General features: G+C 42.4%; 1 protein-coding gene across 3 annotated transcripts in view; it reads right to left on the bottom strand.

Moving 5' to 3' along the window:
* The window catches only part of LOC124016512 (BAI1-associated protein 3-like), a 38,587-nt gene extending 18,805 nt beyond the window's left edge, over positions 1–19,782 (bottom strand). For 2 of the 3 annotated variants that reach the window (XR_006835358.1, XM_046332081.1), the window contains exons 1-5: positions 19,577–19,782; positions 11,384–11,536; positions 3,185–3,272; positions 1,392–1,475; positions 677–784 (exon numbers count right to left, since the gene is read on the bottom strand). Coding sequence is in view for 2 of the 3 variants with exons in the window: in XM_046332081.1 (XP_046188037.1) it covers positions 677–784; positions 1,392–1,475; positions 3,185–3,272; positions 11,384–11,529 (426 nt within the window). In the remaining variant the exon portion in view is untranslated. Of the gene's footprint in view, positions 1–676; positions 785–1,391; positions 1,476–3,184; positions 3,273–4,817; positions 4,882–11,383; positions 11,537–19,576 lie in introns of those variants that run through there. The other variant, XM_046332082.1, reaches the window with a different exon arrangement.
* Between the last annotated feature and the right edge of the window lie 1,092 nt (positions 19,783–20,874).

Genomic DNA, 20,874 nt, shown 5'->3' with positions numbered 1-20,874 from the left:
CACCTCAAGCAGAGAGTGACAGAGGAAGCAAGGATGCAGCTTCGGAGTGACAGCCTGAATGGATGTAATATTACAGCTGAACATCAATACTCAGTGGGCCTCTGGGCTTTGATGTTTAATAACGCTCTAAGCCAAAGCACATCTTCTCAGTCTCCTACAGATGTCTCAAAGCAAACATGGCTCTCTACCGCCGGACTGAACCTCAAGGATCAGTTGGTGAGGACAGAGATTAGAGGAGGGGTTTACAACAGGAGTCACATGACAAGACAATCTGATTTCTGCTGTTGGTTTTCTAGCAGTAATTATTTCAGCTTACTTGGCACTTTCTGGTCTTGTCTTTTTTATTGGTCAGTATTTGAAGTGTAAATTACAGCACACTAGGGTGCATTCATAAGTGTGTGTGTGCTTATCTGTATGAGAGTAAGTGGTTGTTGGTCTCTGCCGTGTGTGTGTGTGTGTGTGTGTGTGTGTGTGTGTGTGTGTGTGTGTGTGTGTGTGTGTGTGTGTGTGTGTGTGTGTGTGTGTGTGTGTGTGTGTGTGTGTGTGTGTGTGTGTGTGTGTGTGTGTGTGTGTGTGTGTGTGTGTGTGTGTGTGTGTGTGTGTGTGTGTGTGTGTGTGTGTGTGAGAGAGAGTTTGACCAGGTGGGCTGTTTAGCCGATCAAAGGAGTGTGTGTACCTTCAGCAGATAACTGAAGATGTCGCCTTCATTGGTGACGTACTCTGGCGAGGGCACGCCCACCCTGTTGACTACCGTGTAAACAGCCTCTTCATACAGGAGGTCCAGCTGGAAGAAAACAACCTCAGTGAATGCCTTAAACCACCATTTTTCTTTCTTGTGTGAGGTTTACGCAACAGTGTAGCTAGCTACAGCCGTGTGAGGATAGAGGCAAACTGGGTCAGAACACTAGATTCTAGTTGGGGAGCTAGATATGTGTCACGTTCTGACCTTAGTTCCTTTATTATGTATTTGTGTTAGTTTGGTCAGGGCGTGAGTTGGGGTGGGTAGTCTATGTTCTTTTTTCTATGTAGTATTTATGTGTTTGACCTGGTATGGTTCTCAATCAGAGGCAGGTGTCGTTCGTTGTCTCTGATTGAGAATCATACTTGGGTAGCCTGTTTCCCCCATTTTAGTTGTAGGTGATTGTTTTCTGTCTCTGTCATCACCAGATAGAACTGTTTTGTTTTCTTTCTTTCTCCTTGTTATTTTTTATTTTTTTGTGTTCAGTGTTAATAAACATCAACGCACCACGCTGCATATTGGTCCGATCCGTCATACTCCTCGTCAGAGGAAGACAAATCGCATTACAATATGAGAAAAGGCCAATAACAAGTAAAATACCCCTCCATCGCTAGAGCTTAATGTTCTACCCAAGGGAGCCCAGGCTACTCACCTCTCTCCTGCTGGACCTCTCTGGAACGAATGCCTGGTCTACGTGCTCTGCTGGTGGTGCGGCTGTGTTACCTTCCCCTTCGCACTGCGGAGACACACAGAGAGATAACGTTAAATCTCAGAGCCACACAATCTCCCTTAAGCAGGCTCCATCACCATGACTGCTTCAATAAGGCTTGGAAAGGGTTGTGAGGTTAAGTCACAATGAGCTGTTATCGCCAACCAAACACTTTCGCCTTCAAACGCGGCACACAATCAGACAGAGGCAATGAATGCATCATTGATTTTCTTTTTGTTCCCCTTTCACCACTTTAATAGCTGAAGAGGGTGGAAAACAAGTGGTCTCGGATAAACATCTTAATAGTGCCCCATTCTGTCCCAGTCTATTTCCTCTTGTGTGGGAAGTGATGGGGTAGAGAGCCATGGAGAGCAGCTTCTTGTGACAGCTGAGCCTCCATCCTTTTGAGTGTCCTTCTCAACCTTGTCCGTCTGTCCCCACAGCCCACTGTGTAACACAGAGTTACGAACGTACCGTAGCTAGCTCCACAAAAAGCTTGAAATGTACCTGACCGAGGGATCCAGCCAGTACGTTTCGGGTGGAACGTTGTTAAGGAGGGCGGTCACGTGTGTTGTGAAACAGAGGATTGCTGGTTCGATCCCAGTGTGGGGCAGTCGGACAATGGAGGAAGTTAAGCTGTTGGCAGCACATTGACCCCCGTTACATAGGCATAGCAGAGGGGACCGGCGAGAGCAAAGTATGTGTATACTACCCAAGACCTTTCCTCTATAGTCTCCTTTAAAAAAAAGGATTTTCATTTCAAGGAACTTCCTGCTTAAATCCCCCATGCAGTCTTTTTTTCCATCACTGTCTAAAAAAATCCCTGTGTGTGGTTAATACATGAAAATAACTCAAAATATACTTTTTTATCATTGCTCAATCTGATTTTGTGGGCGTGTTGACACAAATGTAAATATATTTATATGCACAGCCCTGACTGGCAGATAGGATTGTCTAGACTCTAGAGCCTACCCCTTCAACGTAAGAGAATACATATACAAATAAAAGATGACTGGTCATTGGTCAGAATAATCAGATCAGATTGTGATGTCATGCAGTGGGCCAAAAACTCCAACCCACCTGAACAGGTTGAAATTCCAGTCATTTTTTGTTGTTTGTTTTTTAAAGCTCCAAAACTAAAAGGGCATTCATTCAATTCAATTCAAGGGCTTTATTGGCATGGGAAACATGTGTTAACATTGCCAAAGCAAGTGAGGTAGACAACATACAAAGTGAATATATAAAGTGAAAAACAACAAAAAATAACAGTAAACATTACACATACAGAAGTTTCAAAACAGTAAAGACATTACAAATGTCATATTATATATATATACAGTGTTTTAACAATGAACAAATGGTTAAAGGACACAAGATAAAATAAATAAGCATAAATATGGGTTGTATTTACAATGGTGTTTGTTCTTCACTGGTTGCCCTTTTCTCGTGGCAACAGGTCACAAATCTTGCTGCTGTGATGGCACACTGTGGAATTTCACCCAGTAGATATGGGAGTTTTTCAAAATTGGATTTGTTTTCGAATTCTTTGTGGATCTGTGTAATCTGAGGGAAATATGTCTCTCTAATATGGTCATACATTGGGCAAGAGGTTAGGAAGTGCAGCTCAGTTTCCACCTCATTATCCTACTTAAAAAAATACAAATAAAAATTTACAAGAAAATCGCATTTTTGACTGCACTGTCCTTTAAATAAACATAAGGAGGTTTAGGGTTTACCTCAGCCTGGGCAGCACGCAGCAGATTCTCTTGTTTCTGGAGGATGCCATTCATACGCACAAAGAACTCTCCATTCCCCTCAGACAGCCTGTAAAACATACAGAGGGATAAGACTGTCAATTAAATTCTCATTTGACACATTCTGTTAAATATGATTTATGAATTTTCTGTTAAGATTATAGAAACAAAACTGTCCTAAAGGGTCTATATAGAGAAAAGCTGTCTTAATGCCTGGTTTCCATTTAGCAAAAGACTAAAGGAGACCTAATGCTGAGCTGTCAATCACAACCAGCAGCACATACAGTAGAGTATAATGAACAATCTGTTACATTATACATGATTCAGTAGCCCTGTCCTTTCACTAGACTAGACAGACATTCCTTCCTGCAGCAACAAGTCTGAGGGGAATTGTCTGTCATTATACAACGGGTGGGTCTAATCCTGAATGCTGATTGGTTAAAAGCGCATTCCAGACGTGTCTATTCCACAAATTACCACCGGCTAAATCTATGACATTAAAATTCCTATTTACTCTGTTCCATCTGACTGTGCAATCCACTGTCTCATAAACCCAGGGAGGAAAGTTATACACCTGATCTCCACTATAAAAAGCATCTAGACATTATCTCACATTTATTTTAGACTAACATTTAGTTTTCAACGGGGAGATTTGTATAAACCACATTTGCAACATTGTTTCAATGTTCATCCAACTGTCCCATAGTAATGAACGTGTAGGGGTCGGGACGAGAGAGAGAGGCATGCAGCGTTTTTTATGGATATTTACAAAGAAATGTCAATTGAAAAAAGGTCAAAGTAAATTAAGTGCAGCTAGTTTGCAGTCTTTCCAGCTTCAGTTTCAAGTTATTGTGTTAGCTGTGTTGTTGGGCTAGCTCCTCTAAACAACAGTGTCCTAACGAGAGAGCACATTTTCTATGCCAGTGAAATCATGCCTCATTAGCTCATTGTTAAATGTCACGAGAAAACAGTATAAACAAATTGCTATTGTTATTCTGTCTGCACTGTTTGACGTGACTGTAAGTTAGTCATCGTTGGCTAGCTAGCAAGCAAGGGATAAGAACGTTGCCAGCCAGTATGGCAATGGAACATTTAGAACGACCGACTGGGTAACGTCCATAGATACAGAACAAAAATACTGAATGACTGGGTCGCGTCTCTGGCAACCGAACCGATAGAACGAACGACCAGCCGGCTTGGGCAGCAACCCTCGATTTGTTTAGGGACTATATCTTGTGGAAGGATGAAATAGTATGAATAATTTCATTTTAATTCAAATATGTTAAGCATTATTTGAATATGTTGAGAACCCGTTGTATAAACGTGATATTGCCTTCGAAGCCGGTGGTTGGAGGATATATTGCTACAGTTTGCCAGCCCCCAACTTCGTCTCGGGCCTAACAACACCCGTGCCAATACATCCTCCAAATAACGGCTTCTCTGGCATTATCACTTAAATAACGTGTGTGTCTGGGAATTTATGGTAGCCTAAGACCAGTATAAACAGACAGTGGATAGAAGGTGAGACAGCAGCCCATCTGTGGTGATTCAATAAGAATCATCTCACTGCACTACACTTAATATGAAGTTCAACAAAGATTCAAAGCCATCCTACCATGTCTGCCATCGAACGTTACGTTATTCTAATCCAGGGAAGATACAAAATACATTCGATTTTTTTCTCTCTCTGAGCTGGTGAATTCCTGGACTCCTGCCACTTGCTAATTTCATATCCCCAGTCGCCATGGTGATGAGGCACATTCGTGGTTGGAGGGATTCACTGGCACAACTGAACACCTTGGGAATACCCCCTCCCCTCTTTTCCTCCCTCCCCAGACTAGAGGAGTGTTCTAGAATGAGTTGTATGGCAGAGCACCAGACATCCAGTGGAGCAACAATAGTGCATCTAAATAGGCCTGTATTCCTTAAAGAGGTGGGGTTTCAGGTGTCTCCGTGTTCTAGAATGAGTTGTATGGCAGAGCACCAGGAGCAACAATACAGGCCTGACACTCCCTCACTCCCCCTCCCCCCCCCCTCCACTGTCTCCTAGCCCAGACCCCCTGTCTCATTATACAGAGAGAGGACAGAGGAGCTGTCCACATGGCCCCCTCTCAGTCACGCACCTTTATTAGGGCTGCCTGTCACATCACAGCGGGTGCGTGGCAGTCTGCTGGCAGCCGACACAGCGCCCACTGATCTCCCCATGCATTGCATTCCACGCCCCTGTCTGAGACACTGTCTCCAGGGAGCAGGAGGTGGTGGTTGGTAACACCCCTGATTATTTGTGGCCAGGGTACGTTTAGTACAGGACGAGGATGACGGAGGAATGAGAATGCCCGTCTGTCTTTACAATGGAAGCTTGACAGGATCCCCAAAGAGCTAAAATACCTAATTTCTGTAGACATCTAATTAATGAGCATGAAAAACATTCCTTCAATACAGTGATAGAATTCAAGGTACAGATATTTTATTTATGTTGGAAAATGGTAGTCTTGTAACGTGTCAGCCCCATTAAATAGGTACTTTCATATCTGACAGCTAACCTGACATTTTTGTGAAGGCATGCCAAGCTTGCCTGCTTTGTTACCAGGTTGGTTACATCACGAGTCATGTGGTGATTAAATAGGTTATTTGAGTCTATCAACATTTAACACCATGTATCCAAAACAAGACTTTGGCTCAATGTTCAGTGTACCAGCGGCACCTTTCGCTTTTAACTTTTGTAATTGTGTTTTCTGACATCTGGGTTCTCTTTGCAGATTTGTGATTAAGAAAAACCCACAATCACAAATTATAGGGGTCTGTGTGAGTCAGTCAATCTCTTTCTCTCCCTCTCTGTCTCCCTCCTCTCTCTCTCCCTCTCCCTCTGTCTCACTCACTCTCTCTAGCTCTCTCTCTGTATTTATCTCTCTCACACACACACACACACACACACACACACACACACACACACACACACACACACACACACACACACACACACACACACACACACACACACACACACACACACACACACACACACACACACACACACACACACACACACACACACACACACACACACACACACACACACACACACACACACACACAAAAGCACGCACGCACACACACGCAATTGTATGTTGCTAGGTAACAGCTTCTTCCAATACAGTTTATTATTAATATTCCATTTTATTTTGAACATTTATTCAAAAGCTTTGCTCATGTTTTGCTGTCTAAAAGGTTAATTATGAGCTGAAACAAGCAACTAGACATGCAGACTCAGACGAACATATACAGATGAATACAGGGGAATACTTCATGTGTTTGGGTTTATGCTGAAACATGACAGAAAAGAAGAAAAAAAAACTATTTGACAAAATAAATGTTTTCTCTTACATGGATCTTACATAGCCTGTGTCCCCATATGAATAGACATCCTGAGGGTTATGAGGATGCAGCTTCAAAGATTCAGAAAGTATTTCCCAAAACACCACATCGAGAATGTTTGCTAGGTGTGAGTGTTCCGGTCTTTCCTGCATTCTTTAATATTAATGATAATGAATTAAGACATTCAAATCCCTCTAATGGTGTTACAAATCAATGAGCCGGTAATGCCTGAATAATTATGGCGCGTGTTTGAGGTGAGGACAGGACTTTGAAAAGAGCAAGTCATAGTCATTAGAAAATACAATCACCCTCAGGAAATGTCTGTCTATTGGTTAATAATCTCCTCTTCAGGGTACATTTCCTCACTGGGGATCTACAGTACGTCCTACATGTGATGTCTCTTTACGCATGACTAACATATAAGGGCTTCCTTCCAACCATGGATGAGAACCTACATTGTGATTATTTAGTTCTGACTGAAGAAACAACTGCTTATAATATTTTCCCCCGTGTGTTTGTCTCTGACCTGGAACTGACGTTACGTCAGACGCCCATCTGGGTCATTTACACCCTGGGTCGTCGACACTGGGCCGGACACCGGTGCTTTAGCCATGCCTCATTTGCATCCTTAGGAATGAGCGCCAGTGTGGATCATAGGTGTCGGCTCTCTCTCGATCCCTCTCTATGGCTAATGATGGACACAAACAGGCTTTCATGCAACCTAATGATGAGCGTCCAGCGGCTCAGTCAGACTTCACTCAGGGTTCTCTCGAGCAGTCTTCAGTGGGAGACGACGACCATGGTTGCTGCCTGCCTGGCAGAGGAAGACAAGTCTCTCTCTATCTCCTTCCTCCATCTCCCTCCTTCTTCTCTCCAAGTGGTGATAGAGTGAGTGATCGTTTAGAGCCATCATGGTGACACAGGGGCCAGGTCTAATTATAATCTCTCTCGTTGCAGTCCAGGAAGGTACAAAATGGATGGAGGGAGAATGTCACATTTTCAGTGCAAATCAATGGGTCAGATTGATGTGATACTGATCCAATTCATCTCCCATAGCTGGGTTGATACAGGGGAGACTGGGGTTGATTGTCACGCTTGTTTTTTTACTTGTGTTTCACAGCACTGGTACTGTTAAGGTGTCAGCATGCCTCGGTCGAACCAAACGAGTGTGCTTGCATACTCCCTTGAAAAAAGTGGCAATAGTACTGTTTGTTCATCTTGAGATGCCATAGCCAGTATACTCTTCCTCAAACTCACTCATGAAATGTGTCATACATTTTTTTATTTTTGTTGAGATTTTAGATCTAAGACGTTTGGTGCAGTATTTCTCAAGTGAAACAATTTGCATGAAAACGAGTCGTCGCTCATTGAATGACAAACACTTAATTGAAGAATCCTTAGGCTAGAATCCTTAGACTCCTAGAATCCTAGAATCCTTAGACTTAGGCTACTGACTTCGGCTTGCCTCGAGAGACATTTGTGTGCACGAACAGCCCCCCCCCCCCCCCCAAAACGTGCAGATGATCAAACATCACAAAATATTGTCATAATATATAAACAAACTGTTCCCAACTGTTTCAGATGGGAAGCATTTACAAGACTTGTTTGAATATTAGGAGAAAGAACAATGTCTTGGGTTGAAATGTGGGAGCCTTTAAAAAAAATTGTATCCCGATATGGAGTTAAGCCATCAAACACACTCAGCCCCAACACGGGGTTGGATGTCACAGTACGAGTTTGGTTGTTCGCTACTAGCTCATTCCTTTAGTAACAGGAAATGAAGATATATAGGATACAGAGTCGAGTCTTATAAATAGCAAAGCCTTTCTTTGAAGTAACAATATTCCAAACAAAATTCAGCTTTATATGTCGTGAGAATACCAATCTATACACAATACACAATAATGACAAAGCAAAAACAGGTTTATAAATTGTTGCTAATTTATAAAAAATATTTAAAAAACTGAAATATCGTATTTACATGGGCTCTGGCTGGGCCACTCAAGGACATTCAGAGACTTGTCCCAAAGCCACTCCTGCGTTGTCTTGGCTGTGTGCTCAGGGTTGTTGTCCTGTTGGAAGGTGAACCCTCGCCCCAGTCTGAGGTCCTGAGTACTCTGGAGCAGGTTCTCATCAAGGATTGCTGTACTTTGCTCTGTTCATCTTTCCCTCGATCCTGACTAGCCTCACAGACACTTCTGCTGAAAAACATCCCCACAGCATGATGCTGCCACCACCATGCTTCACCGTAGGGATTGTGCTAGGTTTCTTCCAGACATGATGCTTGGCATTCAGGTCAAAGAGATGAATTTCTGTTTTAAAAACATTTTTGCTTTGTCATTATGGGGTAGTGTGTGTAGATTTATGAGGAACACATTTTATTTAATCAATTTTAGAATTAGGCTGTAACGTAACAAAATGTGAAAAAAGTCAAGGGGTCTGAATACTTTACGAATGTAGGTCGATAGATTTCCCTAGGAAAAATACACAAATTCCTCACCACAATGTTTCGTTATGCTGACATAAATTGACATAAATTGACCAGGTGGGTGGATGAGTTATTTTATAAAATTCCCACATTACCCTTAAAAATATTAGATTGGGAGTAATTGTGACAAGCACTGTGACAACCAACTCGTGATACAATCAACTCCTGAGACAACCAAGCCGTGATACAACCAAGCCGTGATACAACCAACCCGTGATGCAACCAACCCCTGAGACAAACCACCCCTGAGACAAACCACAAACAACCCCTGAGACAACCCACCCCTGAGACAACCCACCCCTGAGACAACCCACCCCTGAGACAAACCACCCCTGAGACAAACCACCCCTGAGACAAACCACCCCTGAGACAACCCACCCCTGAGACAAACCACCCCTGAGACAAACCACCCCTGAGACAACCCACCCCTGAGACAACCCACCCCTGAGACAACCCACCCCTGAGAGAACCCACCTCGGAGACAAACCACCCCTGAGACAAACCACAAACCACCCCTGAGACAAACCACAACCCACATCTGAGACAACCCACCCCTGAGACAACCCACCCCTGAGACAACCCACCCCTGAGACAACCCACCCCTGAGACAACCCACCCCTGAGACAACCCACCCCTGAGACAACCCACCCCTGAGACAACCCACCCCTGAGACAACCAACCCCAATCTCCCCTGTGTACCAATAGTGTTGGGTCGCTGTAGCTCCTCAAGTCTTTTAAAGAGCCAGTGTTTAATAATTCAACAGATCAAAGTAATAATTACAAAAGGTTCTGCTCAGAGCGTCACAGGTGTTTTTCTCCCTCACAAATAAAATAGGCGCCGTCATTAACAATCTAGCTGTTCATATTTTAGGAGCAGGCTGTAACAAACAGACGTTGTTGAGTTGCTATAGAAACCTCAAGGTTCACATGCCCATTACTTGGCTTTGACATTCAGCTGAAGAGGAATCAAAACAGAAGACTCGCTCCAAAGGATGAATAGAAAAACAATTGATTTATTCACCTGCGCCTGTCAATTCTGCTGTGGACAATTCATCTGCCAATATTCTTAGGATGACAGCTCATCACAACCATCTCAGTTTGGCGTTAATCAATCAAATAAATGTGTTAATCAATAACATAAGAAAATTCTGTTGACACGTATTGGATTCATTTGGTTCGTTCTTTTTCGATAAAAGTTCTGAAAAGTTCTAGAGTTATATATTAAAGATAAATTATAGACCATTTAAGTATTTCTAAGTGTTGTCCCCCCAAAAAAAAAATGTTTCCCGTTCGCTGAGTGTCTGACTGTGCATGTAGCTGTTGGTATTTTGGGATGTTTGATGTCTCCTTGGGGAAGACCAGACTGATCGAGGCATTTTAGAAACAAGTCCCATCTCTGGAGTAGAGGAGAGGGACACATTAAACATATTGGGTTTGTCCAGAATATTTGTAGGCCCCAGCACCAGACGAGGCCTTCTTCTCAGAGACAGAGGAACCTTTTCTTCATCCAGTCTGAATGCTTGTGTGTGTGCAGCTGTATCTGTCAGACTGAATTTCTCCCTGGCTAACCATCAATATCCCTCTCTCCACTCAAGCCACACCAGAGATTGACTGCCTTTTCAAACTGCCTGACTAGAGACAGCTTTCGCTTTTCATTTTTAATAAATAGTTTTTTGCAAGCGCTTTGAGATTCTATGTTGTAATGAAAAGTGCTATATTATTATTATTACTACCTGAGTGAATGAGTGTGTGAGTGAATATCCGTGTTTACATGCATGTGAGCGATTATAACTGCTGTTGATTCTGTGTGCCATTGAGCCTCACCCGTGAGGTAGCTGGTCTGGGCAGTGTGTGAGACTCACCCGTGAGGTAGTTGGTCAGGGCAGTGTGTGAGACTCACCCGTGAGGTAGCTGGTCAGGCCAGTGTGTGAGACTCACCCGTGAGGTAGCTGGTAAGGGCAGTGTGTGAGACTCACCCGTGAGGTAGTTGGTCAGGGCAGTGTGTGAGACTCACCCGTGAGGTAGCTGGTCAGAGCAGTGTGTGAGACTCACCCGTGAGGTAGCTGGTCAGTGCAGTGTGTGAGACTCACCCGTGAGGTAGCTGGTCAGGGCAGTGTGTGAGACTCACCCGTGAGATAGCTGGTCAGGGCAGTGTGTGAGACTCACGCATGAGGTAGTTGGTCAGGGCAGTGTGTGAAACTCACCCGTGAGGTAGTTGGTCAGGGCAGTATGTGAGACTCACCCGTGAGGTAGTTGGTCAGGGCAGTGTGTGAGACTCACCCGTGAGGTAGTTGGTCAGGGCAGTGTGTGAGACTCACCCGTGAGGTAGTTGGTCAGGGCAGTGTTTGACAGGAATGCTGCTGGCTGCTGAGGCTGATGGCTCCCTCCTCCCCCTCAGAGACTGGCTCCTCTGAACCTGCCTCAGAACACTGCTCTTCAGGTCCAGCAACGTCGTCATGCTCATTCACTACCTGGGGTCACAAGGAGAATAATTAACATGAACATGAGCCTAAAACATGTGTCAGGTTGTACAACAATGTTCAGTAAATGTCTGAAAATCCTTGTAATTGTTTATCCCAGTGTTTATTTGAACTATAGTTGGATATACAGTATCTACCACAGATGTGATATATCTACTTGAGGAGCTTCCCTTTGGCTACATAAACACAGGGCTAATCACAGTAATCACACCCTCTTAACTCAATTATGCTCAACCCATGGCAGAAGGTACGTGCTATTTCTGTCCAAGGCTGACTGATATCGTATGCTGTTTGATTTCATCATAGACTTGCTGGTTGGCCACTGTTGTGACAAGCCTACCTGCAATAACTCTCATTAAAGCAATGCTCTCTCAAATCCTCCTCCGCCGACCCCCATCTACTGTAGCAGAGAGAAGTGCTTCTAAGATAAAAGTATCATCACCACAGACATCTAATTCATCCCTGACTTTGTTCTTAAGGGTCCTAGTTAAACTGTGATACGATGTGAGATTTCTAAAGAACAAGGCCATCGTTAGGTTCCACCTCAGTGAGTATGAGTCACTCTCCAGCCTCTGACCAGCTTGTATGGTGGCTGACACCAGTAGACGCAGCAACAGTACAATGTAGAGGTAGAGAAAAAACTAAAAGGCACTAGAAGACAAGAAATGACATGGATACAAGAGAGAGGGTTTGATTGATGGCAAAGTTTTTTTCAGGGGACAGATAGACATTCTTTTCATCAGCTGACAGCAAATGTCTTTTTTTTGTCACATCTCTGAGGGAAGAGGAAGAAGACAGACTGGCAGTTCTGTGTTCTGCCTTCTCTTAAAACAGTGAAAGTGACACATTAAATAACAGCTAGCTAGACAATATATTTGTAATAGGAATTAACTCAATGTAACTGGTCGAGACAGATAGTGCACTTAGAATGTCAATAGTATCATCGATGTAGGTAATCTTATGTCTATGATGCAACCAGTGAGGACGGTTCTGGATTGCAGTGCCCCTTGGATATGGGTCAAAAGAGTTACTGCCTATGAATGAAGTGGGTTTGAATCTCATGCCACTATTTCCTATACAGCGACAGCATAGTTAAACCCACGTGATAAGTACGGTTTTCATTTCACATTTTCATTTCTCAGGGGAGGCTTTTGTGAGAGAGATTTGTTATATATTGGTCAACTGTGTGCACCGTTTCATATTTCCCCAAGGTCATAGACACAGGATGCCGTTTTAACCGAGCAAACTACTAACACCAGATACCTGCTTGTGTCTCAGATCCAATACTTGTCTGTTAGGTATACACTTGCAGCTCTGACTGGTGATAGTTAGCAAAGCATCACAGTCAGGGAGAAGCCTTCTCCCAGGTGAGCAGCTCATTTCAATTGGACGTGGCTGGCCTCCCAACTGGATGTCACTCTGTCTCAGTGACAAAAAACGAGTCAATGTGCCAAGGAAACACTCACAGCCAAGTGAATATCTGTCTCTCTTACTCTCTCTCTCTCACACACACACACACACACACACACACACACACACACACACACACACACACACACACACACACACACACACACACACACACACACACACACACACACACACACACACACACACACACACACACACACACACACACACACACACACACACACACACACACACACGAACCTTAACAGGGACTGACAGCGTTGCTCAACACTGTGTTTCTCCTGTGAGAAGCCAGCGAGCCCCAGCAGCGAAAGGCTCCTTGCTGTTAGGGGATGGAGTGGTCTCTATGGTAACGGTGGAGGGAGAGAAAGGGGTTGGTAAATCCAGGTAGACAGAATTCTACCGAGGCAGGCTGCATAAATAATCACTTAATATTATTATATCAGTCCCCCCCCCTGGCCAGGCTAGCTTAACACACCACAGCACCAATGAGGAAAAAGTGGGTCCTGATCCCACCTAGATTCTCATCTCCTCATCTCCGTATCCAGGGAGGCTAAAGGACTGCAAATACCCCATCATCAGACTCCCAGGGAGCCAGAATGACACAGTTCTTTCCAAAGCCAATTGTGATGGAGATAAAAAATGGATTTATGACTCCTATCTATTAGAAAAAAATATCCCATTCCGTCGCCGGAGACTCATCCTGCCGCTGATGTCATTATCATCCTTATAGATTGGTTAACCTACTGGTATCTATCAAATGACATCAGCCAGCCTAGACTGCTGCTGTAAAGTGTATCCATCCGTGGGACCCTGGGGTCTCACAGCAAGCTTTCTTGATCTCATTTCTTCAGGATTGAGTGAACAGATTCTGCCATGATATCTTTTTCAAAATAGAGGGCAGGCATTTTTATTAAATGTAATTTGAATGCCGTTGTTATCAATTAGTCCACAAGTGTTATCTATTTAGCCATGTTTGGTGACGATCCTGCCCGTCCCTCAGAATACAGATTGTTTAAATGATCTCGTTGGTCCTATGGGAGATCGACTTGATTATGTGCATGGACTGTAGTGTACATGGCCTACTGTGTGTGTGTGTGTGTGTGTGTGTGTGTGTGTGTGTGTGTGTGTGTGTGTGTGTGTGTGTGTGTGTGTGTGTGTGTGTGTGTGTGTGTGTGTGTGTGTGTGTGTGTGTGTGTGTGTGTGTGTGTGTGTGTGTGTGTGTGTGTGTGTGTGTGTGTGTGTGTGTGTGTGTGTGTTTTCTCTAATCCAATTGTATTTCTCAATATTATTGTGGTTTTGGGACATACACTGGAAGTCATTCATTATATTATTTATTATGTTATGTATGTATGTTCAGGATGCTCTACAAACCACTGAAATGTCAAGAATGCTTTTCATTAACGACTGGCAATCAAATGGACATTTTGCAAAATGATAATTAAATAATAAGATATCCACATACTAAAGATATCCACATGTTGACCTTCCGCTTTGTCAAAATGTAATTACATTCAAAGGCACACAAAAACATCATCATTATGGAACCAACCCAATTAATCGCTATCTATTTGATTGATGAATCCTTTGTGTGTGGGCCAAACAAGTGGTCACTCAGGCCCACAGACTGAAACCTGTGTGAATGGCTCATCTACAGATAATCAGGGGGAAATGACCTTATTGATTTGACAAGGGCTCACTTACAGTGGGTCAAAAAAGTATTTAGTCAGCCACCAATTGTGCAAGTTCTCCCACTTAAAAAAGATGAGAGAGGCCTGTAATTTTCATCATAGGTACACTTCAACTATGACAGAAAAAATGAGATTTTATTTTATTTTTTATCACATTGTAGGATTTTTAATGAATTTATTTGCAAATTATGGTGGAAAATAAGTATTTGGTCAATAACAAAAGTTTATCTCAATACTTTGTTATATACCCTTTGTTGGCAATGACAGAGGTCAAACGTTTTCTGTAAGTCTTCACAAGGTTTTCACACACTGTTGCTGGTATTTTGTCCCATTCCTCCATGCAGATTACCTCTAGAGCAGTGATGTTTTGGGGCTGTTGCTGGGCAACACAGACTTTCAACTCCCTCCAAAGATTTTCTATGGGGTAGAGATTTGGAGACTGGCTAGGCCACTCCAGGACCTTGAAATGCTTCTTACGAAGCCCCTCCTTCATTGCCCGGGCGGTGTTTTTGGGATCATTGTCATGCTGAAAGACCCAGCCACATTTCATCTTCAATGCCCTTGCTGATGGAAGGAGGTTTTCAATCAAAATCTCACAATACATGGCCCCATTCATTCTTTCCTTTACACGGATCAGTCGTCCTGGTCCCTTTGCAGAAAAACAGCCCCAAATCATGATGTTTCCACCTCCATGCTTAACAGTAAGTATGGTGTTCTTTGGATGCAACTCAGCATTCTTTGTCCTCCAAACATGACGAGTTGAGTTTTTACCAAAAAGTTATATTTTGGTTTCATCTGACCATATGACATTCTCCCAATCTTCTTCTGGATCATCCAAATGCTCTCTAGCAAACTTCAGACGGGCCTGGACATGTACTGGCTTAAGCAGGGGGACACGTCTGGCACTGCAGGATTTGAGTCCCTGGCGGCGTAGTGTGTTACTGATGGAAGGCTTTGTTACTTTGGTCCCAGCTCTCTGCAGGTCATTCACTAGGACCCCCGTGTGGTTCTGGGATTTTTGCTCCCGTTCTTGTGATCATTTTGACCCCACGAGGTGAGATCTTGCGTGGGGCCCCAGATCGAGTGAGATTATCAGTGGTCTTGTATATCTTCCATTTCCTAATAATTGCTCCCACAGTTGATTTCTTCAAACCAAGCTGCTTACCTATTGCAGATTCAGTCATCCCAGCCTGGTGCAGGTCTACAATTTTGTTTCTGGTGTCCTTTGACAGCTCTTTGGTCTTGGCCATAGTGGAGTTTGGAGTGTGACTGTTTGAGGTTGTGGACAGGTGTCTTTTATACTGATAACATGTTCAAACAGGTGCCATTAATACAGGTAACGAGTGGAGGACAAAGGAGCCTCTTAAAGAAGAAGTTACAGGTCTGTGAGAGCCAGAAATCTTGCTTGTTTGTAGGTGACCAAATACTTATTTTCCACCATATTTTGCAAATTCATTAAAAATCCTACAATGTGATTTTCTGGATTTTCCCCCCTCATTTTGTCTGTCATAGTTGAATTGTACCTATGATGAAAATTACAGGCCTCTCTCATCTTTTTAAGTGGGAGAACTTGCACAATTGGTGGCTGACTAAATACTTTTTTGCCCCACTGTATGTCCAACATAAACATTACAGCCATACTAGAGTCCTGGGCATTGTGACATGGCAGACAGAAAATGTTGGGTTGGGAGCTCCACAAACCTTTAAGGCTCTTGTTGAACATGGAGAGGAAATTCCTCACATGGAATGGGGAGACATAGCTACAGTATCATTGGGATCTGTGTGCATGTCTTGATAGATAAGGGCTCTGATCCCCTCTAGGATTTGGCAGAACCACCGGATGACAATCAGAGGTTCCACGGTAGCAGCTTATTCTCAGCAGCCCCTGCACAGCCAATCTGATAGGGTGATCAGCGGGCGCTCAATTCAGGATTGACATAAGACTGACACTTTGCATCTGAGATCGATAGGCAGTGAATATTTGTCAGTGTTGGTGGGATTGAGTCTGGGAGCTGTTTAACAGCATGGGTAAAGTCGTTCTGTGCTAGTTAGGCTATACAAAGCCACAATCTGGCAACACAGCAGAAACTACTTCGAGATCCACATGAACACGGGCATACTGCAGGGAGCAACAATTCTCTATTCAATGAGAATCCACTTTTATGACTATTCTCTGAATACACTGGATACATGCAATGCATTACATGATATGTAAAACAATACAGACTGGTTATGTTATGTAGATAAGGAAGGTCTCCTCTCTATTCTACTCAACTCAACTCTCAATACAAACACAACATCAAACACAACACAATATCAACCATGGTGACTATGACAGGATATATTATATTATATGAAAGGTTGGTGAGGGTAAATGCTTATGAGCTCGATCCTTGACAAAACCATGATCCTTTGTGAAGGGACAAATGAATGATTCACAGCGTGTTCGTCTCTCTTTCGAAAAAAGGACCGGGGAACCCTTCAAACAACATAATACGACCTGGATCCGTAGACTCATAGTCATACGTAGGACTACTATAAGGGCCAAATTGACATACCCTCTCACTCCACCTTTTCACAAGTTGTTCTTTTGGGTATTTAAGGAGAGAGAGAGAGGGGTGCGGGGAATAGACAGGGTTAGCCAGTGTTTTTTATAGCACCAGTAGTGCTGAGAGTGTGACTCATAGGGCTAAGCTCTAGAATCAAGAAGCCTCTAACCTGCAGCATCTAAAGTAGAGGTTTTAGAGGCTCTAAAGTAGCCACTAACCTGCATCCTCTAAAGTAGAGGTTTTAGAGACTCTAAAGTAGCCACTAACCTGCATCCTCTAAAGTAGAGGTTTTAGAGGCTCTAAAGTAGTCTCTAAAGCTCTGAGGGAAGAAACTGTACCACACAGACAGATTTAAACTGTCAATCAAAAAGAGAATGGTTTTTTTTTATAGCCATAGATGTAACCATAGATGTGGGAACAACCATTCAAGTGACTGTTGTGTTTAGAATGATGTCTCTGCGACAGCGATTTCTAATCAACCGTGTTTTTTCATATCTCAAACTGAAGTGACCGTTACAGAACCAAGCAATCAGACAATCACATGTCACAATACATTAAGCATAACCCAAAAATAACAGCACTATCAAAATGTATGCTAATGTTACTCTCAATACAGCACTATAAATGCACTGTGCAGACATAACATGACTATTCTGTAATTGTTCTCTTTGTATAAGATTGAGAGACCTATTTTCTCAAGAGAACTCACGGGGGACTTCTAAGAATTATGTGAAACAAAATGGTAAAAGCAAATCGGATTCAGCGTTTTCTGTTTTCTGGGACATTACGATGTGTGTCCAGAGGCACATTTTGTTAAATTATTTTGATTAGTGTAATATGATGCAGGATTAATTACAGGCTATGAGGCTACTCATGTAGGAGAGGCAAAATTCAGTGGAGGAAATAATATTTTCTTCACTGAATGCATCCACTTGGTACATGATGATGAAATGTAATTCCTTATTAAAACTCGAAGTGATTACTTTCTAGGTGCAGTGGAAATACAACACCTGTCTGAGTTATTTGTCTCCTTAAGATACTTAACGAGCTCCTTCTAAGTGAACACTTAGGACCCCGCTTGTTTTTGTTTACATCTAAAGAGCTTCATTAAAAAAGGAAATCATATTCCTGCAATCTGCATAACAGTCATACACCTCCCTGGCACATGCAAATCGTCTGAGTGCAGAGTGCATTGCCACAAAGACCAGACTGATTATGCATCAAACCTCATCATTGAAATGCACAAATGAGGGCCAATATCGCACAATTATTGGAGAGAGACCATCGGTACTTTCAGAAGTATTGTTAAAAGTTAAAAGGGAGGTTACCAGGAGTGATTGCTATAATGAACACACCAACCTTCCCTACGTCAGGTTAGTCAGTTTCCAAGACAACTGCATGATATATACATAAGACAGGTTCTCTTGGCGAATACATCCCTCATGCAGAAAACTATGCTCCATGACAATTTTGCAGGACTGGATGATTGGACTGTATGCTCTACAAAGGATTCCGATTGTACAGTAATGGAGATTTGTTGAGAGCACTATAAGTGTAACTATGCAGTTGTTATCAATTCACACATCTAGCCTTTAAGTGAAAATAATAATTGACATACATACTTCTGTATTTAAAAAAAAGGTGTGTGCATCTCTGCCTGTCTGTTTCTTGAATTATTTCTACATGCCAAATAAGAGTTTCAGTTCAGCAAGGTTGGGTTGCCTTGACCCATGCAGGGAACAGGTTGCAGCTTTTCTAAACGTATCATTGACATGAACAACTAAGATGGAACAATAGGATGAAATCCTTTGAAAGATCACATGCAGAGTGCACGTTAGAGAACACGAGATCCTCTGAAAGATAGTGCGTACCATTAACCCAACGTCATGTTGAGGAAATGAAATCACCTGTTCCTACTTTTCTTCTGGTCAATAATCAACCAACAGATCAACCAAAAGCATCATGAATAACTAGGATTTAATTTTAAAACCGAAATTAATATTACTGGATTCTGAGGGGATGGATAAACAACTTTTTCTGAGAATAATAAACTTAAAGGGGGACTAGCAGCTAAGTGACAACAAAACGACATTCATACACATAAGATTTACCATGGCATAAAATATGTGTCTGTCAACTTTTTAAAATATTCGTTGATTATGCACGCAAGTTGGTTACAATTCAATTCAACAGGTAGGGAAGCAATGAAATGCCCCCTCCAAAATGTTCACATATTGAAACAGAATACAATCAATAATGCAAAGTGCTCTTTTCATCTTTAAAACAGACATGGAATAGAGATGGTATACGCGCAACTAAATAAAGTTTAAATGCTGTAGATAAAGAAAAATAATGCTCACCTGTAGCTTTCTCATTCACAGTTGCGATGTGCGTATGTTTTTGCTTGCGTCTCTGTGTTCCTGTTTTGGCACAACAAAATCGACGGAAAATAGGTGTTTGTCTCTTTAAGATAGTAGATAGTCATCGGCCGCAATAAACGTTAATTTATTTTATTTGATCACAGACAAACGCTCTCATTTTTCCCGGAGATGTTTTCTTCTTCACTCATGCTATACCGGTGGTCTCCATATATAGTCACAGGAAGTGAAGGCACACTTTCCCCGCCTCGGGCTGTTGCGGAGGGATGTAAGAAATACACTGTGAAGAAGAGGGTAGATCTACCTGTAACATTTAGCTAGCTATAACTGTGTCTTCTGTCATAATCATCTGCTATAGCTTCAAAATTATACAATAATAAAGGATATTTGTGTTCAGCCAACTACACCAGCATTAACACAAGGGGTTATTGTTTATTTGGTACAGGGAACAGTTGATGGAATATGTACCTGAAGTCAAACATTATCAAGTCAAAAGGTAAACGGGCCAGATTTGGCCTGCAAGTTTTGTTATTAGACATAAAAGACTGTAAAACACCATGAAACCAACGGCAAGTGATTTAAATGTTGGAAATCTGTTCCCAAGTATTCCCACACATAATACAGAGAAACATGTAACTATACACAGATGTAAGCAAGGTTTGAAATGATTGTTTAAGTCAAATATTGTATCCGTTTGGGCTTCTTGGTGTCAATATGCGGTCTAAAAATTATGTATAATTATGTTCCTGCCCCCCGACCATCAGCTCAAGAAAAACAACTAACCCCCGACTTAATATAGTGGATGATCCCTTCTGTGAATGATGGAAATTATAAATAATAGGCATGACAACAGGTATTTAGGTGGAGCTGTCTGCCTCCCAACCAGATCCAAAATATACCAATTCTAGTAAAAGCTTACAAGACTCATGATATTGAAATAAATGTGTACCTCATCTTCACTCCTCAACTGAGTGAAGATGCCAAATAAACATTTATGGTATTTGTATTAAGGTCCAACACAGTGATTAACTTACAGGCTTGACATTTCTCAAACTTGCTCCTTGTACTGAGACTACTGAGAAGAGGTGAGATCCTACAGAGTTATACTGAAGAGATTCATTAAAAGCACTGGGAGAAATATAATTGACTGTGAGTTTGTTCCCTCATAACCGAACAATGAGTCAGGCAGAAAAAAAGGGGTTTTGAAATGTATCACAGAAATAGCTTGACACAAGGTAGGCTCAGCGATGTCCACAATATCTATGGAATAAAAATATATC

This window comes from Oncorhynchus gorbuscha, linkage group LG26, assembly GCF_021184085.1.
Source record: "Oncorhynchus gorbuscha isolate QuinsamMale2020 ecotype Even-year linkage group LG26, OgorEven_v1.0, whole genome shotgun sequence".
NCBI classification, from domain to species: Eukaryota; Metazoa; Chordata; class Actinopteri; order Salmoniformes; family Salmonidae; genus Oncorhynchus; species Oncorhynchus gorbuscha.
Note: the sequence above shows the minus strand (reverse complement) of the source record. Positions and strands in the feature narration are given on the sequence as shown.